We start from the raw sequence: 27,583 nt of genomic DNA, 5'->3' as shown, positions 1-27,583 counted from the left end.
TTTACTCTTTATCCAGCTGCAAACACACCTATTATCAGTGTGATTGGTAAAGTTCATTCATTAAATTGTACAATGACATTTTGCAGTTTGTACTGCACAATTCAGTAAAAGTATAAATATGGTGCAACATCCCAAATAAGAAAACCCAACTTTTTTTTTAATAAAGCATTGAAAAGCAGCTTTACCTGCAATGTATAGCAATTACCCATGCACAGACGTCTGTTTGTAGGAAACCAGGGACAGAAATGGCAATTGTAGACCTTCGAAAAATGAAAAGAGAAAAGCATAGCTCAGTGGGCTAATGCATCTGCAGCAGAACTCAGTGCCCAATCTGAATCTAAGTAGTGTTGCCTCAGTCTTTGGTCATTCTGGATGAATAGAAATGTGCACCACAAACTGACAGTGCTAGCCTATTAATGGTACTATTGGACCAGATATAAGCGGCAGAAACGGCTCTATAAGTAAATATGTACCTTTTTATTCAGTGTTTGTCAGTGATCCAGAATCCTCTTGACCTATCACTGCAGCCTGCCTAATGTGCCTTCATAAAACGGGGGTGATAAACCTTCCCAAAATCTCCTCCTGGGCTTCCACCTGTGATGGAAGGAAAGCATCTTCTCACTCTCCTCCCTGCTCTCATCTTTGCCTCTGCATCATGTATCATCTCTTTCCTGCAGCTGAACCTTGGAGAGTGGTCCATGTGCACCTGTGAAGCTGCTCTCCTCCCAGAGGCTTTGGACTGCATGGGAAAGAGTGAATTTGCTTGCATTTCCACATTTTCGTCCTTCTACTCTTTCCATTCCTCACAGATTCTGCCTTAACTTTCCTCTCTACCTCAAGCTTCCCACTCTTCTTCTTATGCTCCAGTTTTCTTGGTCCCTTTCAGGCAGCGGGCAGATCCAGCTTTGGCAGTTCCTCCTGGAGCTCCTCTCCGACAGCAGCAACGCGGCCTGCATCACCTGGGAGGGCACCAATGGCGAGTTCAAGATGACCGATCCCGATGAGGTGGCGCGGCGCTGGGGCGAGCGCAAGAGTAAGCCCAATATGAACTATGACAAGCTGAGTCGTGCCTTGCGCTACTACTACGACAAGAACATTATGACCAAAGTGCATGGCAAACGCTATGCCTACAAGTTTGACTTTCAGGGCATTTCCCAAGCCCAGCAGAGCCACCCAAGCGACCCGGCTATGTATAAGTACCATTCGGACCTGCAGTACCTACCGCCGTACCACCACCAGCACCAGCAGAAGCTGGCCTACCCCATCTCCCACCCGTCACCAATCCCCGTCACCTCCCCTAGCTTTTTTGGTTCCCCAACACCCTACTGGAATTCAACATCCACCAACGTCTACCAAAACCCCGGCGTCACACCGCGGCACGCCGGCAACCACATGGCGTCACACCTGAGCTCTTTCTACTGAACAAAGGAGGGGTCGCAGCTTGAGGACACCACCCGCACCTCCTTCTCTGCAGAAGCATCTTCTCAAGTGGTGCTTCCACTGCCAATCTCATCAAACAGGGACATCTTGGGTAAGGACAAAGCCACCTTACTGGACCAAACAGTGTGCCACCGCTGAAGGTGCCCCTGCGTTCAGGGACAGTTTCTATTTTATATCAGCTGTTATTTATGTCTGTAGTAACTGGATTCCGCTATTTCAGGGGCAGGACAGGACCTATCTGCTCTCTGTGATCTGGGAGGACCTTTGTGGACAGGAGAGAAGGCGAGGCAGGTCAAGGCAGAAAGAGATGAGAGAAAGATGGGGGAAGTGAATGAGGAGCAGAAGAGAAGTGAAGTAGAGGAAAGCCAAGCAGGGAGTGGGACATGAACGACTAAAGTAAACTATAGTTGGGCTCCGATAAATAATAAACCAGGAAGAAAGAATGGCAGGAGAAGGCGCAGGAGATAATGAATGAATAAAGTTTGGAAATACAAAGGTGCGAGCGAGAGAACAAGGATAGTCATGATACAATTGAGATAGTTAAGGCAGGCATTCTGTGCGACAAGAAAAAAGTAAAGTAGGAGAAAGGGAATGGAGATGGAGAGCATTAGAACTGAAAAGGCAGTGGGAAAAGAGAGGGCGGAGAGAACATATATGCGCGAGAAAAGTTTCAGAATTTGATAGGGATAGGTATGTGAACCGGGCATTAAGATCTGTATTCCAGACATCAAAGAGGGGAGGCAATGATGCTGTAATTGTTGTTGGGGTATTCAGTGCTGGAAGGGTTCAGCCCAGACACCCCCAATAAATCCCCCGCTGGAGGTCGGCTGGGAGACGAGGACAACAAGTTCCACAAAGGGAAAGACCTTGGATAGCAACAGGTTGAGCATGGGACTTGTGGCCCAAAGGCTGACGTCACTTCCTCTGTAAAGCTGGGCATTGAGTCTACAACTTAGAGGACCTTTCACCTCCTCTCCAAAGCTGGGTTAGGAATCTGAGCTCCTCACTGGATCACAATTTACCTGAGAGTTGGGCAAGGATTCTGCACTCTAAGGGATGGCATACTTCTTCTCAGTAAGGCTGGCATTGGGGCACCTGTACTAGTTACATCTAGCGCATCCTTTCCAGGACAGGCCATGGCCAGGGAGCACCTATTCTGGGGACATGTGATGCCTTCTCTTCAGGAAGGATGGCCAAGGAGCCTGATGCAATGGGCAACTCACCCCTCGGCTGTACAGATGACCATGGCACAGACTCGCTAGGGTTACTCCTCACCTGATCTCCACTGCTGGACATGAACTCTGCACACCGTGTGCATGCCTCTCTCTCTCCTCCTCTCTGAAGATAGCCATGAGGCCTCGTGCCAGGTGGTACCCTTCGCATTCCATCAAAGCCTACTTAAGGTTGGGTATGAAGCCTGCCCACCAGAGGTACCTCTCATCGCAGCAAGGTTCTACACACCACACTTCCCCTCTAAGACTGGGTATTGGGCTTGGATAATAAGGCCACACCTTAGTCCCTCTCTAAAGATGAGCATGAACCCTCCACACCAGAGGCATGCCTTCCCCCCTCCCAAAGGTTGGACATTCATACCTGTGGCACGCCTCTCGCCTCTGTCGAAGAGTGAACATAGGGGCACATATAGCAAATGCCGGCTTTCTCTCCAAGGCTAGAATTCTCTGACAAAGCAATCTGTGTAGCAGAGCTGACCCTTAGGCGAACAGCTCAGACTTTTAGAAACTTTAAAGAGACGTAAAGCTCCTTCACAGAGAAAAGTAAACATTGGACAGGGCAATCTGAATGTAAAACTCACCAACAGAAAATCTGGCTGTATGAACTTTCCTTCATACAGAGCAACAGGTGCATACAAATGTTTGATTTAACTATGCATATGAAGAAGTCACAAACAGGCATTCCTGAGTCTAACATCTCATATTCACAAATAGACCGCGCCTGGATAACCTCGAGTGGCTAGCCGTGCTCTACAAATTCACATAACATAACATTTATGTTCCCTATACCCAAACTTGTGCTAAGTAGAAATCAACATCAGAAAAACCTGAGCATGGACTGCAGAGATGTGTCCCATGTAAAAACACACACGTCTATTTATAAATTCAGATGGACGGACTTGGGGTGCATACACTTTTCTTCTCTTGTTCAGATAAACATATCCCTAAATATTGTGCAGAATTACCCTTTTCTAGATATTTTTAAGGAGATGGTGCAGACTACCATCCAAAGAGATAATTACGAAACATCTCTAAAAAAAAAAAGACCCCGCTCCCACAGGTAGAGATATGTTTGTGGACAGACTCCCACAGGTGCAACCAGTGATAATATGCAATTCATGACACTCTTCATCAAGCAGTTATGTGAGTTTGTTTCTAGACCAGGAATGAGTGCCCTGAAGTTTCTGCGTCATCTAGCCCTGCTTGTAGCCCTGCCAATTACGAATGCAAGCGCTATGTGTGTTTCTCTGAGAAAAGTGTTGAGCCCTGGGCGAGAACAACTTCCAAGTGGACCCATTGCCCATTGTTCAAAGCATGTAGACTCTTCCCCAACAAACCACCATCGAATGAACCCTGCAGGGCCTAAAATTGGGTGCAACTGGTGTGCAGGGTACCTCAAATGAACCCCTGCAGGACCTACAATTGGGTGCGACTGGAGTGCAGGGAACCCTTTCGCCTTGTAAGTAAGGATACCATACTCACCTCTGAACGCACCCTCTTTGGACTCATCTTCACCCTTCAAACACATGAAAAACCTCTGAACTTTGTAGGTTTCATTGTGATCATCTGCCTCAAAGCCTTCTTCATCCTCCAAAGCCATTCGGTCTCTCCCTCCTTGGCCGCCAAAGGCTCAGATGTATGGCTTCCATTTAAGGACCCAGTGCAGTCTGGGAGTTTTAGACCCTGTTGCTTGCATGTACCAAAGGAACTGGTCCATTTAATTACATAGTTTGGTGAAAGGAAAGGCTAGACCTGGAAACATGGAGGCTGTACAACATGGAGCTTCCTGTCTGTCCTGTCCTGTTCAGTACAAAGCTGCCACCCTACTCCCAGCTGCTCACAAAGTTTGACTTTTGTTTTCCACCACTCCTGGTTTACCACTGAGCATTACTTAACATGCTGCCACTGGAGGTGGGGATCATGTTAATCTCTCCTGCAAAAGTTTTCAAATTTTATAAAATGTGCACTTTGTAAAGTTATTCTTGTTCAGTTCATGAAACTTCACTTGCGGCCAAACATGGTCAAAAAAACACAAACAGTTCAAAATTGTCCCTCCAAAATCTTGCCCGTCAGTCTTTCACAGCAGGAGGAAGAAGCAATAATTCCTATAATCGAAAGTAAAATAAGGTTGTGCCTCGCGCCCCACCCTCACTCATGGACAAATGGCAATAGTGAGGAGCTGGGAGATTAATATTCCCCCCAAAAAATCAATGTCTAAGAAGACTTCATATCACAAGTGCACGGCTTTTCCAGTCGTGGGAATTCCTGGCACGTGGCATCGATTCCAGGAGAATTTGTGCAATTAGATCAGTTGAAAGGAACCAAGACTACAATTCCCAGAATGCATGCATTTTTCTTATTGGACGTCTGGGATATGCACAAGGATGCCGCAATAAAAGAGAAATCGTCTGTTAACTCTAGTTTTTAGCCAATCTGCAATCAGACTTGGGTCATTGAAGGAGTGTTGCCATGAAGAGGATTGTATATGCACATATGTGTGCAGGCTAAGCCTTATACAAACGACAGCTTTAGAGCGCAAATTTCCCCGGTCCGTGTAATGAATAGTTAATCTAATCCAGACTTTTTTTTACATTCTGGTACATTTCGTCAATAGAACTTGAATTATGGGATTCTGCAGTCGCTGCATTGTCTGCACAGTTATAGACTTGCAGTACTTGCCCCTTAATCCACTGTCTGCTGCATAATTTTCAGACTTCAAAAATTGTTTTGAGGTGAAATGCATAAAAAAATACAAAAAAAACAGAGTGCCACACGAGTGTAAGACCCCTGCCAGACTACCTGGACATCGTTAAATTGCTGATAATTGTATTCAGGAGTTAAACTTGTGCTAATGATATTAATCTAGTGCCCAGATAGGATTACTGTGTTAATATGTCAGAATATTACTGCATACAAAGTGCAGCATCATGCCGCATGAATTTCCTTTTCTTGCCACATAATTTGGTTCCGCGTGGCCACGTAATTCTAGTGGCCCTGCTTGTAGCCCTGGATTTATAGTTGGATAAATAAGATTACTAGTATGAGAATGCAAAAATGAGCCTTGGGCTAGATGAGGTACTCACCACGGACCTAGAATATTCAGAACTCTATAGCTTACAAAGAACAATGTCCAGGTTTCTCGATGTACATATCAATTATAATGCGACAAACAAAAATATATCTGTAAAATTAAGTGTAGTAAAAAAGTCACTGTCAGTGACTAGAAATGTGGGTGACCCGAATAAATAACTTGGCCCAGACACTGTTTGTAATCCCATTGGACTCCACGGACGCGCATCTGGGAGGAGGCGGCCATTTTATGTTTGGTTCTGTTCTGGAGCAACTTCTTCCTATAATGGCTGCCGCCTGGACATCAGGAAAACTGCATTAAATGATAACCATTCACACCGTGTTTCTTGGGTTCCTTTCTCAGATGCCTGTAAATGCAGCCTTGTGTACAGTTTGTATTTTTTCTTTATGTAGCAGCATTTGAAACTAGAATTGTCAGTACTGTTTTGTGTCTTTTGCCTGTTTTATATACACATAAATAATGTGATTTTAAAACAACGTGTTATTTTTTCTTATGTAATGCGGGGTGAAATCAGTAGAAGAGGAGCAACATTGTTGCAATTCAGTGGAAGAGAATGTTGCAGCTCTGGGCAGACAGTGACGCAGCTCCATGTAAAACAGTGCTGCAGCTCTACGGAAGACAGTGCAGCAACTAGGAGGAAGATAGTACTGCAGTTCCAGGGAAGACAGTGATGTAGCTCCAGTGAAGACAGTCCTGCAACTTTGGGTAGACAGTGCTGCAACTCCAGAGAAGACAGTGTTGCAGTTAGAAGGAAGAAAGTGCTGTATCTCCAAGGAAGACAGTGCTGCAGCTCCAGGGGAGACAGTGTTGCAGCTAGAAGGAAGAACGTGTTGTAGCTCAAGAGAAGACAGTGCTGCAGCTCCAGGGGAGACAGTGTTGCAGCTAGAAGGAAGAACGTGTTGTAGCTCAAGAGAAGACAGTGTTGCAGCTAGAAGGAAGAACGTTCTGTATCTCCAAGGAAGAAAGTGCTGGAGCTTCAGGGAAGACATTGCTACAGCGCTAGAGAAGACAGTGTTGCAGCTATGTGGTAGATAGTGCTGCAGCTCCAATTAACACAGTGTTGCAGCTCCAGGGAAGACACTAATGAAGTTAGAAGAAAGACAGTGCTGAAGCTCCAGGAAAGACAGTGCTGCAGCTCCAGTGAAGACAGTGCTGCAGCTCCAAGGAAGATAGTGCTGCAGCTTTAGGTAGACAATGCTACAGTTCCAGGGAAGACAATGCTGTCCCTCCGGGGAGGACAGTGCCGCAATTCAGGGTAGACAATGGTGCAGCTCCATAGAAGACAGTTTTGCAGCTAGAAGGAAGACAGAGCTGCAGCACCAGTGAATACAGTGCTTTAGCTCCAAAGGAGACCGTGCGGCAAGCTTTAGGTAGACAGTGCTGCAGCTCCAGGGAAGACGGTGCTTTAGCTCCAAAGAAGACCGTGCTGCAGCTTTAGGTAGACAGTGATGCAGCTCCAGGGAAGACGGTGCTACAGCTTTAGGTAGACAGTGCTGCAGCTCCAGGGAAGACAGTGCTGCAGCTTTGGTAGACAGTGCTACAGCTCGAGGGAAGACAATGCTGCAGCTTTGGTAGACAGTGTTACAGCTACAGGGAAGACTATTCTGCATCTAGAAGGAAGCCAGTGCTGCAGCGCCTCTGAAGACAGTGCTGCAGCTCCCTGGAAGACAATGTTGCATATCAGGTAAAACAATGCTGCAGCTCCATAGAAAAGAATGCTGCAGCTCCATAGAAGAGAATGCTGCAGCTCCGGAGAACACAGTGCTGCAGCTCAAGGAAAGAGAGTACTACAGCTCCTGGGAAGGCAATGCTGAGGCTAAGGGTGACAATGCTGCAGCTCCAGGGAAGACAATCCTTCAGCTTCTGGGAAAACAATGCTGCATATCAGATAAGACAAAGATGTAGGCAGCTCTGGGGAAGACATGCTTGCATCTGTGGGAGGGCAATGTTCCAACTCCAGAGAAGACAATGCAGCAATCAGGATACACAATGGTGCAGCTTTGAGGAAGACAGTGCTGGGGGGGCAGCAGCTCCTGGGTAGACAAATCTGCTCTGGGGTAGACAATGAAGTAATGCTTCTGTTCACATAGACAAAGCTGCATCTACAGGGTAGATAATGCTGCAGCTCTGGGGCATAGGCGCTGGAAGTAGGCGTGCGCGGGTGCTGAAGCACCTCCTAATAACCATGCAGCAATTGAGGAGGTGGATGAGCAATACAGATGCTTTAAATTTTATTTTGATCTTGCCAAATTTGCTGTGAGTTCAAAGACCTGTGAAATGTCAGCCTATCTCTTCTGACAAATTGCGGCTTATTCTTTTAAAGTGGAGATTGGTGTTTCCTTTCTTTCTCTGACTGCAAAGTGAGAGGATGTTATAAAAATAACTTTCTGACAGTCTTGCCATGGTACAGGGAGTGTGAAAGGAAAGGATGTAAGATGTCAGGTGTGTTTTCTAACTAACAGCCTTTAAAATACCTGTAAAATAACTACTTATATTTAAAAAATACATTAGCAGCCTGTAAAGCATAAATGAAGTTACAACATTGTTTAATTCGGTAGGACAATGCTGCAACTCAGGTTGACAATTAACGCTGGGTGTAATGGGCGTAGCATGGCAACGTGGAGGTCCACGGAGTTGCGAACAAACTCCATGGAACTCCGCAACGCTCCACCACCTGCCTCCACCCCCCTATATTAACAAGTAATTCTACCTTACTTAAAAGTAAATTAAAACCACTTACCTGTACTGCAGCGTCCCTGGGCTGACCTCCTGCTCTTCCTTGCCATACGCATTATCCTTCAGAAAACTGCGTTTGCGTGCGCGTCCGTGCAAACGCATTTCTTGCGGACAATGGTGCTGCTCCAGAGAAGAAAATGCTGTCGCTCCGAGGAGGACAATGTTGCATCTCAGGGTAGACAATGGTGCAGTACTGGAGTAGACAATGCTTTCGGTCTGGGGAGCACAATTCTGCAACTCAGGTTGACAATGCTGCAGCTCCAGAGACCTCTAGGTAACCTCTAGGTAAGATAATGATGCCACTCTGGGTAAGACAATGCTGCAGCTCAGTTTGAAACAATGATTCGACTAAAATGTTGAGTTTGTCTGTGTATTTCTTTTGTTCTACCATTATCCTTCCACATGCTGGCTTCTCAGCATTCGGTGCCCTCCAGTACGCCTCCCCATAAAGCAATAATGGGCCCAGAAATTGAGTCATATCTAAAAGAAGAATGCACGATTGCTATGGGACAGCTCCAATAAGGAACAAGGGTCCTCCACACCCCGAAGGGTGTCATGTTTCATCATAGGGCAGATACTCGTTGGGCCGGTGCTGCAATGCCTAACAGGCCCCGCGAGGAGGCTCTTTGCCGGAGATCTTTTCTGATTACCGTCATGAAGGTAAATGGTTTCTTGAGGGGGCATATGTGTAATGAGGGATTGGTGTCACTACAACGCATGCTTTTACCACGCATGCCTTTACAACGCGGTTTTTACCACGCAGTCCATTACAACGCATAATGCTTTTAGGCGCTGGATAGTGAATTATTTAATTTACTATTCCAACTCCAGTCCCCGTGGATAGCAGGGAAGGTGTTGGATAGTATATTAAATACATTCCCTATCCTAGAGCGCCCCCCAGCGCATTGCGTTGTAATGGTTTGCGTGGTAAAAGTTGCGATGTAATGGTAGTGCGTTGTAAAAAATTCGTTGTAACCATGCTACACCGTAATGAGTAGAGGTGGGATAGTATGAGTGTAGTTTAAAAATAGTTACAGGAATCTCCAAGGATAGTTTATTCTCTGGGTTCCTGTGTCATGAGTAAAAACACTGAATGTTAATTTGTGGACTGGGGTGGGAAAATTGTACCCACTTCGGTTCAAATGGATGTCTAAGGTGTACAGGGAGTTGACATGTTTCATGCCCTATACAGCCCAAGCGGATCTAGGCATTTCTTCAGGCCCTAAATATCCTCATCTACTCATAAGGGATGGCGTTGACTATATAAATAAAGGAACGCAGTCACTTCCCCTAACGTCTGAACTCTGGCTGTAGTCCTATTCAGTGGTAAAAAACAAAAGCTTAAAGTATATAAAGTATATACCTTCTGGAAAAAGGCACCTGGAAGGAATAAAACTACATTACACTATGGTTAAGTATCTGGCCAGGAAGATTGCTAATTTCGCGAGGGAGACATAACCTACACTGTAAATACGGAGAGCTGGTGAAGCAGCCCAGAAGCCAGGATGCGGCCGAAGGCAGCACTCAGTAATAGGAGGCAAGCACATGGTATTGTACGCATTTGGACCTTCTGTCCATTTTTTAACCTACGCCAAAAGTGTTTTTATTCTCTGTCCTACGCAGATGTTTCCTCATTTGTACCCCTACCTTTCATGGTCTCATGGTTTCTCTAGCTTTGTGTATGTGGCTACTAACCATACTGTATTTTTGTTTTATTCCTTCCGGGCGCCTTTTTCCAGAAGGTATATACTCCAACCTTTTGTTTTTCACCACTTATAGGACTAGAGCCCAAATTTAGACTTTGGGCGACGTGACTGCTTTCCTTTATTCATACAGACAACACCGTTCCTTAGGGGTAGATGAGGATATTTAGGTCCTGAAGAAATGCCTAGATCTGCTTGGAATGTATAGGGCATGAAACATGTCGACCCCCGCACACCTTACACATTCATTTGAACTGAAGCGGTATCCTTTCTACTCTCCAGTCCACGACTTAACAGTCAGTGTTTTTACTCATGGCATAGGAACCCAGTGAATAAACTACCCTTGGAGATTCCTGTAACTATTGTTAAACTACACTTACACTGTCCGACCTCTACTCACTACACATTTGCCCCCTCAAGAAACCCTTTAGCTTCACGATGGCAACCAGAAAAGACCTCCAGCAAAGAGCCCCATCGCAGGGCCATTGCCCGGAAGCTTGTTTCCTTCCCAGTGTAAGAATTGGCTTTTGTAGTTTGGTTTGCCCTGTTCCCATCATGCACTGGGACAGGAACAGACTAATTTGCATACAGCCAGGTTCTGAAACTGGGATGGTGCAGTGAGCTAAAAAACGGTGTTGGATCTAGCCCTGATCTCTTGACTGGGTGAGAGTATTCTGCTTAATTCAGAGACTCTGTCCCTCACCACCCCTTGTTGTAAATACAGTTGGGCATTGCAGCATCGGCCCAACCGGGAGCTGCCCTATGATGAAACATGACACCCTTCAGGGTGTGTGAGGGCCCTTGCACCTTATTGGAGCTATCACATTGCTATCACGCATTCTTCTATTAGCACCGGGCTGTAACCACCATACCATCACCCCTTTTTCCTCCCCCTCCTTTTCTTACTCCAACATAGAAACAGCATACTCCATTGTTTTACCACTGATGCATGGGGCCTGTGTGCTGGACCTCCCAAGCCCCTGTCCCTCCTTGTGAGATTAATTCTCTAACAGTGCCAGTATTATTTAGGATGGGGCAGTGTGTAGAGGCCCCTGGATTCCCGACAGCATTAAGAGGCAGCACTTGGAGCGGATACTCTACAATAACATAAAGATATATTATTTTAATATTGATATAGTGGACAGTTAAAACTGAATTGTCTATTGGAGAATACTCTCATTACCCAGCAGAATATTATATAGTGTATTGTTCCCATTGTCTATCTTTCAAAAAAGAGAGTTTCCCTTGAAACCAGAAAGGACTGGGTAATACAAGTAATCAAACAAAAATTCCTTCCTGTGTTATTCAGTGAATATACGTTTGAGACCTTGTTGAGCAATTAATAAGAACAGTTTTTAGTAGCTAACCTCTATAAGTATACCATCAATACTCAAATTTACATTTGATGATTTATTTTTATTCGTGTTAAAAACAGGATTATTAAAAACAGACTGTAGCAACCGCTCCTAATCAGTCACATTCAAATTATAACTATTTTTCACAATAATACAAATAATAGTAATAATAATATAATCACAGCATAACAAATTCATACAGATATACAAACAAACAATAATTAAAATGAGGTATTTTGTGTCGACGCGTTTCGGTGTCTTGTTCTGATATTGTGAACACCTTCCTCAGGACAAGTCAATGTAAATACAGACAAACCTAAGAATAAATATATATAGTTAATAATAGGTAATATTAATCGGGTTTTCTACGCTCATTCTGAATTCCTTATATCTATGCTGACAAGGTCAAACGAATCTTACTTTTAAAATATATATGCTTTTTCCTTCTTCCTCTTTACGAAAGTAGACCACTGTGTATATTTAAGGTGCTTCTTCAAAAGGATCCTGTGAGGCTTCCTCCTGTATTATAAAAGTTTAAGGGATACTCTAAATTGTTGCCCAATATTGTTATAATTCACTACTAACATCATTTTAAACATTTCTGGTCTCGTTAGTAGGTGACTTACTTAGAATTAAAAGCAATGTTGTTCCTTCATTGCATCTCTCAGTGTCACTGCCTTCTGTATCGCACAAGTACTCTTTTTCTTTGGTAATTTCTTATTGAGAGTAACTCCTTGGTGTTTTGTGCAAATTGACACCAGTTGTTTGGTGGTGCTCTTTCTGATTTTCAATTCTCAGAATGCCCGTGCTCCTGTCATGGAAATTGTAATTTTATCAGTATTTTTATTTCCAGATAACATCTAGTTTTGAAAAAAAAATTTTTTAAAACATTAAAACTAAAACTAAAATAATGGGTCTCTGTTATTAATCAAATATTTAAAGTATTATCAGCCCTGCTAACTCTATTGTAGATTCTCTAGCAGTCTCCATTTTAGGACCCACGGTTTTATACTATTTATTATCATGTGGCCACATTGCTTACTTCTAAACATCGAGGGGCATCTTTGCCTGATTCTAGCAGTCTCGATTTTAAGACCCACGGTTTTATACTATTTATTATCATGTGGCCACATTGCTTACTTCTAAACATCGAGGGGCATCTTTGCCTGATTCCCAACAGCTACCCAGCTCTGTCGCAAACGTGCCTCCCCTTCCCGCAGCCTTATTTAGCCTACAAATGGGCAGAGCGTATCCCCCTTACCTTCCATTCAGTCGAGCTCGTCCAAAAGCAGCCTCCTCCTACGTGGTCCGGTGGAGATTGACTCTGGGCTGCTCACAATCGCTATATATACCCCACTACCGGCTTTTTAATGCGATAATTGGTATCAGGGGTGTCTCGTTAATGTTACGCCTCGGTTACCAAAACACTTTTGTTTTTACAGGATAGAGAACTTCCGCATCAGGTGATTGTGAACGTGCGCGTGCGCAGTTCAACGGGGGTCCCATTTTAGTAGTTTCCTAATGGCTTTCTTGTAGTTTAGGTGTATACGTACCCAGCCGTATATCGGCGGCTACCACAATAGTAGTGTAAACTACCCTAGGGCTGATGTAAAGTATAAAAGCCACGTATTTTCTCCCGTTTTCGACAATATTATCTTTTTCCTACCACTTCTCCTGTCTTATCTTTAAAATTCAGGACTTTACATTCTCGTTTCTCATTTGTGTACCGATTTTTACGTACTATATTGGAGCAGCTGAGTAACATTTACTAATCATCATCCCGACGCTTATTCCTACAGTTAGTATATTTCGACTCCGGTGTCTAGATATTTAGCTTCCATGTTCTTAGATTTACATCACCATCTGATATTGCATCTATATTTCCTTGCTGTACATACCAACAATATGAATATTGTTCCATTATTAATCATGTACATTATCTCATAATAGAGTTAGAAAACCATTTATGATTTCTTCATGTTACAATTCAAGATAACCAAATAGTTCATAGCATCAGTTTTATCATCAACAGTAGTTTAATCTTTTACATTTCTCATCCAAAGTATCATAAAGTGCATTTTTTATATAAAACCAAAAACAAAAACGTGTCGTTAAAGATTCAGACTATACTCTTCACGCACCATGTATATATATTTTCACAATAGAACAGGATTGAGGTCCCGCCATCGTTACCTACTTCATATGTCCATTTGGATATTTTGTACCCTTACTTGTCAATTTGACATAAACAGATAAGTTTCTCTTAGATAAGACGCTATTTGAGTTGTTTCTCTTAAACAGAACAATCATATCAATAGACAACTTGTTGAGCATCAGGCACCATATCAATCATGAGTTGGAGTTCCGAACAGATTAGTTGGATTCAATTCAATTTATCAATCTCTCCCACTCCTCCCTATTATTTAAACCGTTATAGTAGGTTTTGAATTTGGACATATAGAATTGCTCTCTTTGTTTACGTTTTTTCTCAATGTCTCCTCCTCTGATTGAAATTTTTATTCTGTCCAAAATGAACCATTTCAAATCACCAAGTCCATGATTTTTATCTACCCAATGCTCAACAAGCGGCGCATTCTTTTTCTCATTTTTAAGGGCTGACCGATGTTCAGTCAGTCGCAAGCGCATTTCTCGTCCTGTTTCACCTATATATCCCTTCAAACAGGGGCAAACAATCAGATAAACTACATTTGCAGTCCTACAGTTTACATGCTCATTTATGTAGTGTGTAACTCCATTTAACTCTATATGTTCTGTTTTCCAAATACTTTTACAGTGTGAGCAAGTTCCACAAGGTAGATTTCCTTTAATTGGACCTCCATTCGTTATACACTTCTGGATGCCTCCTCTGGGTTCTCTATAGGTTTGAACCAGATGATTTATAATCGTTTTATTGCGTCTATACGCATGAATTGGTTTTCTTAGCGGTACCATCCCTGGTAAAATTCCTTCCTGTGTTATTCAGTGAATATACGTTCGAGACCTTGTTGAGCAATTAATAAGAACAGTTTTTAGTAGCTAACCTCTATAAGTATATCATCAATACTCAAATTTACATTTGATGATTTATTTTTATTCGTGTTAAAAACAGGATTATTAAAAACAGACTGTAGCAACCGCTCCTAATCAGTCACATTCAAATTATAACTATTTTTCACAATAATACAAATAATAGTAATAATAATATAATCACAGTATAACAAATTCATACAGATATACAAACAAACAATAATTAAAATGAGGTGTTTCATGTCGACGCGTTTCGGTGTCTTGTTCTGGTATTGTGAACACCTTCCTCAGGACAAGTCAATGTAAAAACAGACAAACCTAAGAATAAATATATATAGTTAATAATAGGTCATATTAATTGGGTTTTCTACGCTCATTCTGAATTCCTTATATCTATGCTGACAAGGTCAAACGAATCTTACTTTTAAAATATATATACTATTTCCTTCTTCCTCTTTACGAAAGTAGACCACTGTGTATATTTAAGGTGCTTCTTCAAAAGGATCCTGTGAGGCTTCCTCCTGTATTATAAAATTTTAAGGGATACTCTAAATTGTTGCCCAATATTGTTATAATTCACTACTAACATCATTATAAACATTTCTGGTCTCGTTACTGGTGACTTACTTAGAATTAAAAGCAATGTTGTTCCTTCATTGCATCTCTCAGTGTCACTGCCTTCTGTATCGCACAAGTACTCTTTTTCTTTGGTAATTTCTTATTGAGAGTAACTCCTTGGTGTTTTGTGCAAATTGACACCAGTTGTTTGGTGGTGCTCTTTCTGATTTTCAATTCTCAGAATGCCCGTGCTCCTGTCATGGAAATTATAATTTTATCAGTATTTTTATTTCCAGATAACATCTAGTTTTGAAAAAAAAAAATTTTAAACATGAAAACTAAAACTAAAATAATGGGTCTCTGTTAATAATCAAATATTTAAAGTATTGTCAGCCCTGCTAACTCTATTGTAGATTCTCTAGCAGTCTCCATTTTAAGACCCACGGTTTTATACTATTTATTATCATGTGGCCACATTGCTTACTTCCAAACATCGAGGGGCATCTTTGCCTGATTCTAGCAGTCTCCATTTTAAGACCCACGGTTTTATACTATTTATTATCATGTGGCCACATTGCTTACTTCTAAACATCGAGGGGCATCTTTGCCTGATTCCCAACAGCTACCCAGCTCTGTCGCAAACGTGCCTCCCTTTCCCGCAGCCTTATTTAGTCTACAAATGGGCATAGCGTATCCCCCTTACCTTCCATTCAGTCGAGCTCGTCCAGAAGCAGCCTCCTCCTACGTGGTCCGGTGGAGATTGACTCTGGGCTGCTCACAATCGCTATATATACCCCACTACCGGCTTTTTAATGCGATAATTGGTATCAGGGGTGTCTCGTTAATGTTACGCCTCGGTTACCAAAACACTTTTGTTTTTACAGGATAGAGAACTTCCGCATCACGTGATTGTAAACGTGCGCGTGCGCAGTTCAACGGGGGTCCCATTTTAGTAGTTTCCTAATGGCTTTCTTGTAGTTTAGGTGTATACGTACCCAGCCGTATATCGGCGGCTACCACAATAGTAGTGTAAACTACCCTAGGGCTGATGTAAAGTATAAAAGCCACGTATTTTCTCCCGTTTTCGACAATATTATCTTTTTCCTACCACTTCTCCTGTCTTATCTTTAAAATTCAGGACTTTACATTCTCGTTTCTCATTTGTGTACCGATTTTTACGTACTATATTGGAGCAGCTGAGTAAAATTTACTAATCATCATCCCGACGCTTATTCCTACAGTTAGTATATTTCGACTCCGGTGTCTAGATATTTAGCTTCCATGTTCTTAGATTTACATCACCATCTGATATTGCATCTATATTTCCTTGCTGTACATACCAACAATATGAATATTGTTCCATTATTAATCATGTACATTATCTCATAATACAGTTAGAAAACCATTTATGATTTCTTCATGTTACAATTCAAGATAACCAAATAGTTCATAGCATCAGTTTTATCATCAACAGTAGTTTAATCTTTTACATTTCTCATCCAAAGTATCATAAAGTGCATTTTTTATATAAAACCAAAAACAAAAACGTGTCATTACAGATTCAGACTATACTCTTCACGCATCATGTATATATATTTTCACAATAGAACAGGATTGAGGTCCCTCCATCGTTACCTACTTCATATGTCCATTTGGATATTTTGTACCCTTACTTGTCAATTTGACATAAACAGATAAGTTTCTCTTAGATAAGACGCTATTTGAGTTGTTTCTCTCAAACAGAACAATCATATCAATAGACAACTTGTTGAGCATCAGGCACCATATCAATCATGAGTTGGAGTTCCGAACAGATTAGTTGGATTCAATTCAATTTATCAATCTCTCCCACTCCTCCCTATTATTTAAACCGTTATAGTAGGTTTTGAATTTGGACATATAGAATTGCTCTCTTTGTTTATGTTTTTTCTCAATGTCTCCTCCCCTGATTGAAATTTTTATTCTTTCCAAAATGAACCATTTCAAATCATCAAGTCCATGATTTTTATCTACCCAATGCTCAACAAGCGGCGCATTCTTTTTCTGATTTTTAAGGGCTGACCGATGTTTAGTCAGTCGCAAGCGCATTTCTCGTCCTGTTTCACCTATATATCCCTTCAAACAGGGGCAAACAATCAGATAAACTACATTTGCAGATTGATAAATTGAATTGAATCCAACTAATCTGTTCGGAACTCCAACTCATGATTGATATGGTGCCTGATGCTCAACAAGTTGTCTATTGATATGAATGTTCTGTTTAAGAGAAACAACTCAAATAGCGTCTTATCTAAGAGAAACTTATCTGTTTATGTCAAATTGACAAGTAAGGGTACAAAATATCCAAATGGACATATGAAGTAGGTAACGATGGAGGGACCTCAATCCTGTTCTATTGTGAAAATATTTATACATGGTGCGTGAAGAGTATAGTCTGAATCTTTAACGACACGTTTTTGTTTTTGGTTTTATATAAAAAATGCACTTTATGATACTTTGGATGAGAAATGTAAAAGATTAAACTACTGTTGATGATAAAACTGATGCAATGAACTATTTGGTTATCTTGAATTGTAACATGAAGACTGTATTATGAGATAATGTACATGATTAATAATGGAACAATATTCATATTGTTGGTATGTACAGCAAGGAAATATAGATGCAATATCAGATGGTGATGTAAATCTAAGAACATGGAAGCTAAATATCTAGACACCGGAGTCGAAATATACTAACTGTAGGAATAAGCGTCGGGATGATGATTAGTAAATTTTACTCAGCTGCTCCAATATAGTACGTAAAAACCGGTACACAAATGAGAAACGAGAATGTAAAGTCCTGAATTTTAAAGATAAGACAGGAGAAGTGGTAGGAAAAAGATAATATTGTCGAAAACGGGAGAAAATACGTGGCTTTTATCCTTTACATCAGCCCTAGGGTAGTTTACACTACTATTGTGGTAGCCGCCGATATACGGCTGGGTACATATACACCTAAACTACAAGAAAGCCATTAGGAAACTACTAAAATGGGACCCCCGTTGAACTGCGCACGCGCACGTTTACAATCACCTGATGCGGAAGTTCTCTATCCTGTAAAAACAAAAGTGTTTTGGTAACCGAGGCGTAACATTAACGAGACACCCCTGATACCAATTATCGCATTAAAAAGCCGGTAGTGGGGTATATATAGCGATTGTGAGCAGCCCAGAGTCAATCTCCACCGGACCACGTAGGAGGAGGCTGTTTCTGGACAAGCTCGACTGAATGGAAGGTAAGGGGGATACGCTATGCCCTGGGTAGCTGTTGGGAATCAGGCAAAGATGCCCCTCGATGTTTAGAAGTAAGCAATGTGGCCACATGATAATAAATAGTATAAAACCGTCGGTCTTAAAATGGAGACTGCTAGAATCTGGCAAAGATGCCCCTCGATGTTTAGAAGTAAGCAATGTGGCCACATGATAATAAATAGTATAAACCCGTGGGTCTTAAAATGGAGACTGCTAGAGAATCTACAATAGAGTTAGCAGGGCTGACAATACTTTAAATATTTGATTAATAACAGAGACCCATTATTTTAGTTTTAGTTTTAATGTTTTAAAAATTTTTTTTTTCAAAACTAGATGTTATCTGGAAATAAAAATACTGATAAAATTACAATTTCCATGACAGGAGCACGGGCATTCTGAGAATTGAAAATCAGAAAGAGCACCACCAAACAACTGGTGTCAATTTGCACAAAACACCAAGGAGTTACTCTCAATAAGAAATTACCAAAGAAAAAGAGTACTTGTGCGATACAGAAGGCAGTGACACTGAGAGATGCAATGAAGGAACAACATTGCTTTTAATTCTAAGTAAGTCACCTACTAACGAGACTAGAAATGTTTAAAATGATGTTAGTAGTGAATTATAACAATATTGGGCAACAATTTAGAGTATCCCTTAAAATTTTATAATACAGGAGGAAGCCTCACAGGATCCTTTTGAAGAAGCACCTTAAATATACACAGTGGTCTACTTTCGTAAAGAGGAAGAAGGAAAAAGCATATATATTTTAAAAGTAAGATTCGTTTGACCTTGTCAGCATAGATATAAGGAATTCAGAATGAGCGTAGAAAACCCGATTAATATGACCTATTATTAACTATATATATTTATTCTTAGGTTTGTCTGTTTTTACATTGACTTGTCCTGAGGGAGGTGTTCACAATACCAGAACAAGACACCGAAACGCGTCGACACAAAAGACCTCATTTTAATTATTGTTTGTTTGTATATCTGTATGAATTTGTTATACTGTGATTATATTATTATTACTATTATTTGTATTATTGTGAAAAATAGTTATAATTTGAATGTGACTGATTAGGAGCGGTTGCTACAGTCTGTTTTTAATAATCCTGTTTTTAACACGAATAAAAATAAATCATCAAATGTAAATTTGAGTATTGATGGTATACTTATAGAGGTTAGCTACTAAAAACTGTTCCCATTGTCTACCCTCTGATGGAGGCCCCTCTTAGAGAGGCCTGTTTATAGTCGCTCTGAATGTATCTTTCCTTGCAGGTGACTGCCTGAATGCAGCTTCTCCGCTGGGCTATGCAAGAAAGAGCTGAATGATGCCTTCCTTTGAGCTCTTGCCAGAGAGGCTTTAGGCTTCCTCTTTCGTCCATGCTGCAGAGGATCTATTCAGCCTTGCCATGTGCCATGCATCAGGGGTGGAACTAACTCATTTTCAATAAAACTCTTCATCCTTGCAGTTTCCAACATTTATCACACAATGCAGTTGAGTAGTTCAGCGGATAGCGTGTTCTGTCAAGGAACCAAGTGTTAGAACAGCTTGTATTCAGACGTCATTCTCTGTATGCATTAAGTTGTAGCTGTAGCTTTGAGGAGGCAGATCCGTCTAGTTTCAGAACATATACATTTTTGCTTGGATGCTATCATGTACGGCAGTAACTACTTCTTTCATTGAAGGTACCCAGGTACAGTGACAGCACCTGTAATTACTTGACATGTTGTCACTTCCTTCTAGTTCCGAGATGCTAGAGGCTAGCCTGCGGCTTACATGTTTAAAACTCTATCCTCGCATGATTGCTTAGCCTCTAAACACCTCACTGTTCAGTAGGGGGTGGCCTATTCTCTCTAAACACTTGTTTGTAAACTCTGTACTAAGCCTGGGCGTTGAACTTGGCTCAGTTCACAGAGTTTTTCACACTCCACCGAACTTTGGAAGTTCCGAAAAACTCTGTATAGCAGAGTTTTTTCCTCGCTCACCAACGGTAAGTTGGCATGCGCAAGAGAGGAAAATTCAATGCTAGACCATTTCCCTGCAAGATTTGTCAACACGGGTGGGCCGGCGCTGATCGTCACTACCAGTCGCATGGAGAAACCTTCCGTTTGCATTGAGGAAGCTGCCGCTCGACTAGAACGTCTACTCGAGGGTCAGAAAGAAGCAGCACCCTCTTGCACTGTGTGAGATGTCATTCGCACTGCTGGACAAACACCTGGGACTAAAAATCAGTGCCAGCGGTGCGAGATAACCGAGTCCGCTGCTCGTGGAACTCCTCGTAGCTTGGCAGAGGTTTTGTCAGGTTGCGGAGTTCAGCGTAACCGGAACTCCGTGGTACAGGAGTAAAGCGGAGTCCCAAATTTTTGCCAATTTCACCGGCGGAACTGAATATTTTGCCAACCCATAGATGTGACACATCTGGCTTATAACCAGAACCTTTCAAGGAGGAGTCAAGAATTAAGAGTGATTCAGTAAAGAGCATATTAATGCAGATTTTTAAGTTATCTTTGTGGAAAACACTTCCTCCAATTAGCTTGTGTGGTATCCGACAACACACCAGGAAATTCAGGAACTGCAGACAAGATGTAGGATTGACACATCAAGTAGTTTATTTCCATATAAGAATCTCCAGCCACTGGCATCATCAGTTGACAGGTCCTAGTGTCTTCCAACTGTCACCCTCCTACACAATCACATCTCAACATTCCAAATGGGAACTCAATAGCAAAGTTCACTGATAAAGGGGGAAAAGGAATATACAACTTGGGAAATATCAATGTAATATCATATACATGGATACCACACATGGAGGGGGCGTGGCTAAGGCGCCGATGTAGCTGGAAGCGGGACTCCGGAGCTCCTCCGCGCCTGCCTCGCTCTGCCAAGTATCCTGACCCCCGGCTCGGACCCCGACCCCCCGTGCTCGCATGTGAGGGTCTAGGGAGCACTGGGGGAGTTTTTGCCCCCCCCCCCGAGTAGCCCTGCAATCGACAGAAAGATCTCACAGAGCGGAGCGGAGTTGCCGAGGTGGCGAGCGCCTAAAATGGCGGCTGCTGTCCCTGCCGGCGCTGCCTGACGGGGCAGAGGTGGCGGCGACGAGAAGAGCGGGAAGGCAGAAGACAACACCCACGCTCCGGCGGAAGCCCCCAACGCTGAGAGAAGTGAGGGGCACCGCCTGAAGTTGCGGGTTCGGGGAGCACTGAGGGCGATGACACGGCGGGCTGCCTGACTCAAAGATGGCGCCGCCCGCGTGACTGGGCTGCCCGGGCTTTGCCGACTATGGAGACCCCGACCTATTCCTGCAAGGTGAGACTATCCTGCTGCGGGGAGAGGGGCCCCGGTGTCCCAGGCCCTGGGGAGTGCGGCACCTGATTCCCCCACTGGCTGGCGAGGAGCTGACTGAGGCGGTGACGCGTGCATAAGCTACAGAACCGGCCGCTTACTTAGGAGAGGTCCCCGGGCTGACTAGGAGGCGGGTGCACTACCCGACCAGGGACGGTGAGCCATTGTGCACCCACGAGTTTGCAGCTGACCTGAGGTTCGCTCTTGGAGGCGCCTGAAATCCTGCAATTCCCTGAGGAGGGACTCGCCATACGGCAGGAGCGGAGACCCTGGTGCCCTTGTCCCTAAAGGAATGGTACCTGCTCTCTGAGGCAGCGGTCTACCTGGTGCCCCGCCTGGTGAGGGAAGCGGTGGTGCGGAGGAGTGCCGTGCGCCTGCGGCGAGGAAGAGAAGCGGCTGAAAGCAATTTGACTCCCTGGGGTACTCGGGAGGGGTGCCCAAGACCTGCCACCCAACGAAATGGCGAGAGGCGGCAAGAAGAAGGGCTTTGAAGCCCTGAAACTGGATGACCCAGGGCATACCATGGAGGACGACGTGCCGTCATCTGGCCCGGGGAGCTCGACCCGCTCACGGGATCCGTCCTTGGGGGATATCATGCAGGCGATAGTGGCGTCGCGGGAAGCCCTTGAAAAGCGAATGGACGCCATCGGAACTGACCTATCCCTCCTGAAGGATGATCACAGGAAGCTGAAGGAGCGAGTCACGACCACGGAAGCAACCTTAAAAGACCTGCCTGGGAGGTGGCGACTCTGAGAACATCGTTAGCGGAGGTGGCGCAGAAAGTTAGGGTGCTGGAGCTCAGGCCCGAGGACAGCGAAGGGCGCTCCAGACGCAACAACCTCCGCCTCATGGGTGTCCCGGAAAAAGTGGAGGGTCGGGATGCAGTCTCCTACTTGGAGAGCTGGTTGAGAGCTGAGGTGGCTCCGGAGGGGCTCTCCCCATTTTTCGCCCTGGAACGCGCCCACAGGCGCCCGCCCAAACCAGGAGATCCGCCGCGACCGATTGTGATGCGACTCCTGCACTTCCGAGATCGTGACCATATTCTCCAGAGGGCCAGAGACTTGCCGGACTTACGAATTGACAACAGCAAGGTCATGGTTTTCCCGGACTTCACCAGAGATGTACAGAGACAGCGAGCATCCTTCATGGCGGTCAAACGGAAACTGAGGGCGTTGCAGCTGCCCTATGCCATGTTATTCCCAGCTCGGCTGAGAGTCGTCGCTGGGGAGCGCACGCACTTCTTTCTCACGCCGCAGGAGGCTTGGAGCTGGCTTGATACTAGGGGGGAGTCCGGAGCGGATGGACCCCCGGCGTCCTCGCCTGGGAGACGCTCTGCCGAAACGACACCGACGCGGAGGGCTGGCTCCCCGTCGGGGTGGCAACAGGAACGAGCTAAGGCGGTGCTGGCAGGTAGTGGCCATCAGCCAGGGGGACGCCAGCCCATCTAGTAGTGCATCGGAACAGTCGAAAAATAGTGCTCTCAGTCCCAGCTCCAGCAGCGCGCATGATCTTTCGGAGGCGGACCTGCCGGTGGTGACACCCTAAACAGCGGATGGTATCCTTGGCTGACACGGACTGGTGCACCATGGACACATATGTAAGGTACTGGGCTGTGTGCTGAACCTACCTCCGGACGCTCTGTGGTGAGATGCGGATGCCTCCTGGGCCCTGTCTCCGGGCGGGGGATGAGCTGGGGGGGTCCTCCTGACGTCTTCGGAGGGGGAGGTCGGGGGCGGGGAGCTTCGGACCTGTTTGGGTCGGCGTACTGGCCACCCCAACCTGCTTTTGTTGAGATACACGTAATTTGCTAGTGTTTGGATGGGGATTCCACGTTGGTTGTCTGTCCTGGGGTGTGGGAGTTGGGGGAGCTTATTTGGACTGTTGAGGGGGGGGCTGGGGGCGGGATCTGGGCGTGCCGGGGGGGTCATTGAGAGGGAGGATGAAGCTCGATGGGATCTGCAATGGGACCCGACTTAGACTACAAATGTCTCACGTGGAATATAAGAGGGATGCATACCATGCATAGGCGTAACAAAATTCACGCCTATCTCGTTAGGCGAGGCATTCATTTTGCCTTCCTTCAGGAAACACACATATTAGCTACGGAGGGGAAGGCACTGCAACGAAGGTGGAGGGGGCAGGTCTACCACACTGGTTACTCCGCATATGCTAGGGGGGTGGCCATTTGGATAAGGGCAGGGGTACCATTTCAATGCACACAGCAACTGATAGCCCCAGAGGGGAGGTATATTATGGTGCGAGGCAAACTGGATGGGAGGGATCTGACACTGGGTTGTCTGTATGCCCCGAATGTTGACCAACCTGCCTTTTTCTCCCTGCTGTCCAACAAGCTGGCCTCGTTCTTAGTGGAACCATTGCTCCTTGGAGGAGATTTCAATAGCGTGAGTGATACAGCACTGGACAGATCACACCCCCCCTTACCGAAAGCACCGGCTGGCAAACTGGCGCTTGCGCGTTCTGCCTGGCAATGCCAATGGGGTTTGGTCGACTCCTGGAGAGCGAACCACCCGTCGGATAGGGACTACTCCTTTTTTTCCGCCCTTCATGACTTACATGTCCGCATAGATGCCTTCCTGTGCTCCCAGGACGTGCACGCAGAGATATGCCACAGCGAGTATCTGACGCGCACGATCTCGGATCATAACCCGCTTCTTGTGCACCTGCGCTGGTCGCAGCGTCGCCCACGAATCCCCGCCTGGAAGATGCGCCCAGAGGCGCTAGATTATCAGCCCTTCCGAACCACAATAGCTTCGAACATCGAAGAGTACTTTCAGATCAATGCGGGCACCGCGGGGTCGGCCGCGATTGAATGGGACGCCTTCAAATCAGTGGTGCGGGGACACTGTATGGCGACGGCGTCGGGAGTTAGGAGGACGTTACTGGCGGACGTTACGCGGGAGGACGAGAAACTACGGGTGCTGGAGAGAGCGCGACCTGAGCGACCGGACATTCACGAGGCCCTACTTGAGGCACGGGAGCTGGTGGCGGCGACGGTGGAGCGCCTCCGGTGCTTCGACTACAAGGCCTATCTCACGCGCGCGCACTCGGAGTGTGATAAAACGGGGGCTCTTTTGGCCTGGCTGGCCAATCCAGCCCATCGGAGCTCGGTCATCCTTGAACTAAGGGATCACTCGGGGGTGGCACGATTTGATCAACAGGGGATCAATGAGATATTTCACGACTACTACGCGGAGCTTTATCGCAGCCGGGTCCTACCGTCAGTGGGCGACTTCCAGGGATTCCTGGAGGGTCTGGACTTGCCGGAGTTGGTGGCGGAAGACACGAAGCTACTCGGGAGCAAAATAGAGGAGAGAGAGGTGAGAGTCGCCATTAAGAGCATGGCGCGGAACAAGACGCCGGGCTCTGACGGGCTCCCCACGGAGTTCTATCTCACCTACGTCGACCTCCTGGCGCCCCGACTGACGTGGCTGTACAACGAGGCAAAACGGACGGGTGGCCTTCCGGTAACCACTAGGGAAGCACTTATCGTCCCATTACTAAAGCCGGGCAAGCAACCATGGGACAGGGCGGCTTATCGCCCATTGTCCATGCTCAATCTAGACTATAAGATATTAAGTAAAATCTTGGCGTCGCGCTTGCTCCCCCATATGTCCACGTTGATCCACGCGGACCAATCAGGCTTCATCCCGACCCGCAACACAGCGCTCAATATAAGAAGACTCCTGCATGTCTTGGAGGCTGACACCTATGACGGGGATGAAGCGGTGGTGTTCGCAGTTGACATGGAGAAGGCCTTTGACAGCCTGGAGTGGCCGTACCTTTTCCATGTCATGCGCGCAATGGGACTGGGCGAGGACTTCGTAGATTGGACTACACTGCTCTACCGGAAGGCAACGGCGAGGGTCCGGACTGGTAGAATTATCTCGGAAATCTGGGCGGTGGGTAGGGGCACCCGTCAGGGGTGCCCTCTCTCCCCCCTGTTATTAGCCATAGCAGTCAAACCCCTTGCAGCGCGAGCCCGGCTAGGACAGGCATATCAGGGGTTAGATGTCTATGGTCAGACCAACCACATTGCATTGTATGCCGATGACCTGCTGATGTTTCTGGCGGACTCGGCCGCCTCTCTGCGAGGGGCTAAGTCGCTACTAAAGTCATTGAGCAGGGTGTCAGGTCTCCGTGTGAACTGGACGAAGTCCAACCTGTTCCCGGCCCGACCACATAGAATGTGTCCGCAGTCCATAGACGGAGTGGCTTGGGAGGAGAGGAGCCTGCGCTACCTCGGTACCTCGATCTTCCATGATAGGGCAGACATCCTTGAGGGCAATATTGGATCAGCGATCAGACTCACTAGGGCGAACTTCGACTTCTGGAGCACGCTCCCATTGTCACTAATGGGGAGGGTGGCGCTCCTTAAGATGGTGACCCTGCCGAGATTGCTCTATTTCTTCAGGACACTCCCGATCTGGATCCCCGGTAAGCTACTTCAGCCGACTGCGGTCAATGGTGATCGGCTTCCTGTGGGGGGCGGGCAGGCGTCGGGTGGCGCATGATACACTTTTCCGCCCTAGAGCAGAAGGGGGGCTAGCGGTGCCGGATTACGAACTATACTACCTGGCGGCTCAGCTGCAATGGCTGACACAGTGGGTCGCGAGAGCCAGGAGAGAGGAGGATGGATCGGGGGAGCCGGCGGGACCGGTCCAGGTGTTATCCCGGATTGTCCTGAAACTCCTGATAGGAGATTTCCACCTCACCCCGGAATTTGCGACGGCCAGGAAATGCTGGAATAGATATCTCAGGAGGGGCCGTATTGCAGTCCCATACGCTCCTGAGATCCCGCTCAGGCTGTGCAGGGCACTCCTGCATGGGGGCTCGTGGCACCGATTGGAAAGCTGGGACCTGCTGGGGCTGAAGTCCATGGGAGACCTCTATGAGGATGGGGTACTGCTGCCTTTTGACCTTCTAAGCGATCGCTTTGAACTGCCGGCGGGGGACTTCCTACTTCATGCGGCACTGACAGCAGCAATCCGCAAGCACTGGAAAACGGGCATGACGGAACCGCCACTGTCTTTAGGTTGCCAATACGTGGTGATGATGGCAGGGACGATTAAAGCTGTTACGTGCCTGTATAGGCGCATGGTCTCGGAGGCTATCTCTCCGTTGCTGTCTCTGAAAGCAAAATGGGAAGCTGACCTGATGACGGAGATCCCTGAAGAGGCGTGGTCTAGCATAGTGAAACGGGCCCAGAATGGGACGCGCAACGCTAGGTTCCAGCTGGTGCACTTTTATGTCCTGCATAGGGCCTACCTGACTCCTGCCAAACTGCATAAATATTTCCCGGCGACCTGCCCGCGGTACCCGGCGGACTTGGCCGATTTCCAACATATGTTCTGGTCCTGTCCGGAGTTAAGTCCCTTCTGGCAGGAGGTAGTGGATTGCCTGAAGGAGTTACGGAGAGGGACTTGCAACTCACCATGGCACACTGCATCCTACATTGGTTCCCACACACATCAAAGAACAAAATTACTAGCAAGTTTCTGGACCTGGGCCTGCTTTTAGCGAAACGGGCCATAACATCCCAATGGAAAGCTAGTAGGGGCCCCACTGTAGAAAGATGGAAGGCTGAACTTAAAAAATGGGTCCGGTGTGAGGGGGAGCTCCGTTTGCAGGCTGCACTTCGAGCGGGCACTGACACTGCTCTGGAGCGGGCCAGGGCCTGGGAGCAAATGGTCTTAGACCTCACACTTTTAGACCTGGATGATGAGGAAAGCCCCGTGCCTAGTCCTGACCTAGCGGCGTCACCGCCTGGGGTGGTACTGGCCT

General features: G+C 45.7%; 1 protein-coding gene across 2 annotated transcripts in view; it reads left to right on the top strand.

Moving 5' to 3' along the window:
* LOC144770695 (retroviral integration site protein Fli-1 homolog) overlaps positions 1-6,236 on the top strand; it is a 261,988-nt gene extending 255,752 nt beyond the window's left edge. For both annotated transcript variants that reach the window (XM_078655421.1, XM_078655419.1), the window contains exon 9: positions 887-6,236. In XM_078655421.1, the coding sequence (XP_078511547.1) occupies positions 887-1,422 (536 nt within the window). In that variant the 3' untranslated portion in view covers positions 1,423-6,236. The remainder of the gene's footprint in view (positions 1-886) is intronic.
* Positions 6,237-27,583: the final 21,347 nt, after the last annotated feature.

Source organism: Lissotriton helveticus, chromosome 7 (genome assembly GCF_964261635.1).
Source record: "Lissotriton helveticus chromosome 7, aLisHel1.1, whole genome shotgun sequence".
Lineage (NCBI taxonomy): Eukaryota > Metazoa > Chordata > Amphibia > Caudata > Salamandridae > Lissotriton > Lissotriton helveticus.
The sequence above is the reverse complement of the archived record's forward strand: the minus strand, read 5'-3'. Positions and strand labels throughout refer to the sequence as shown.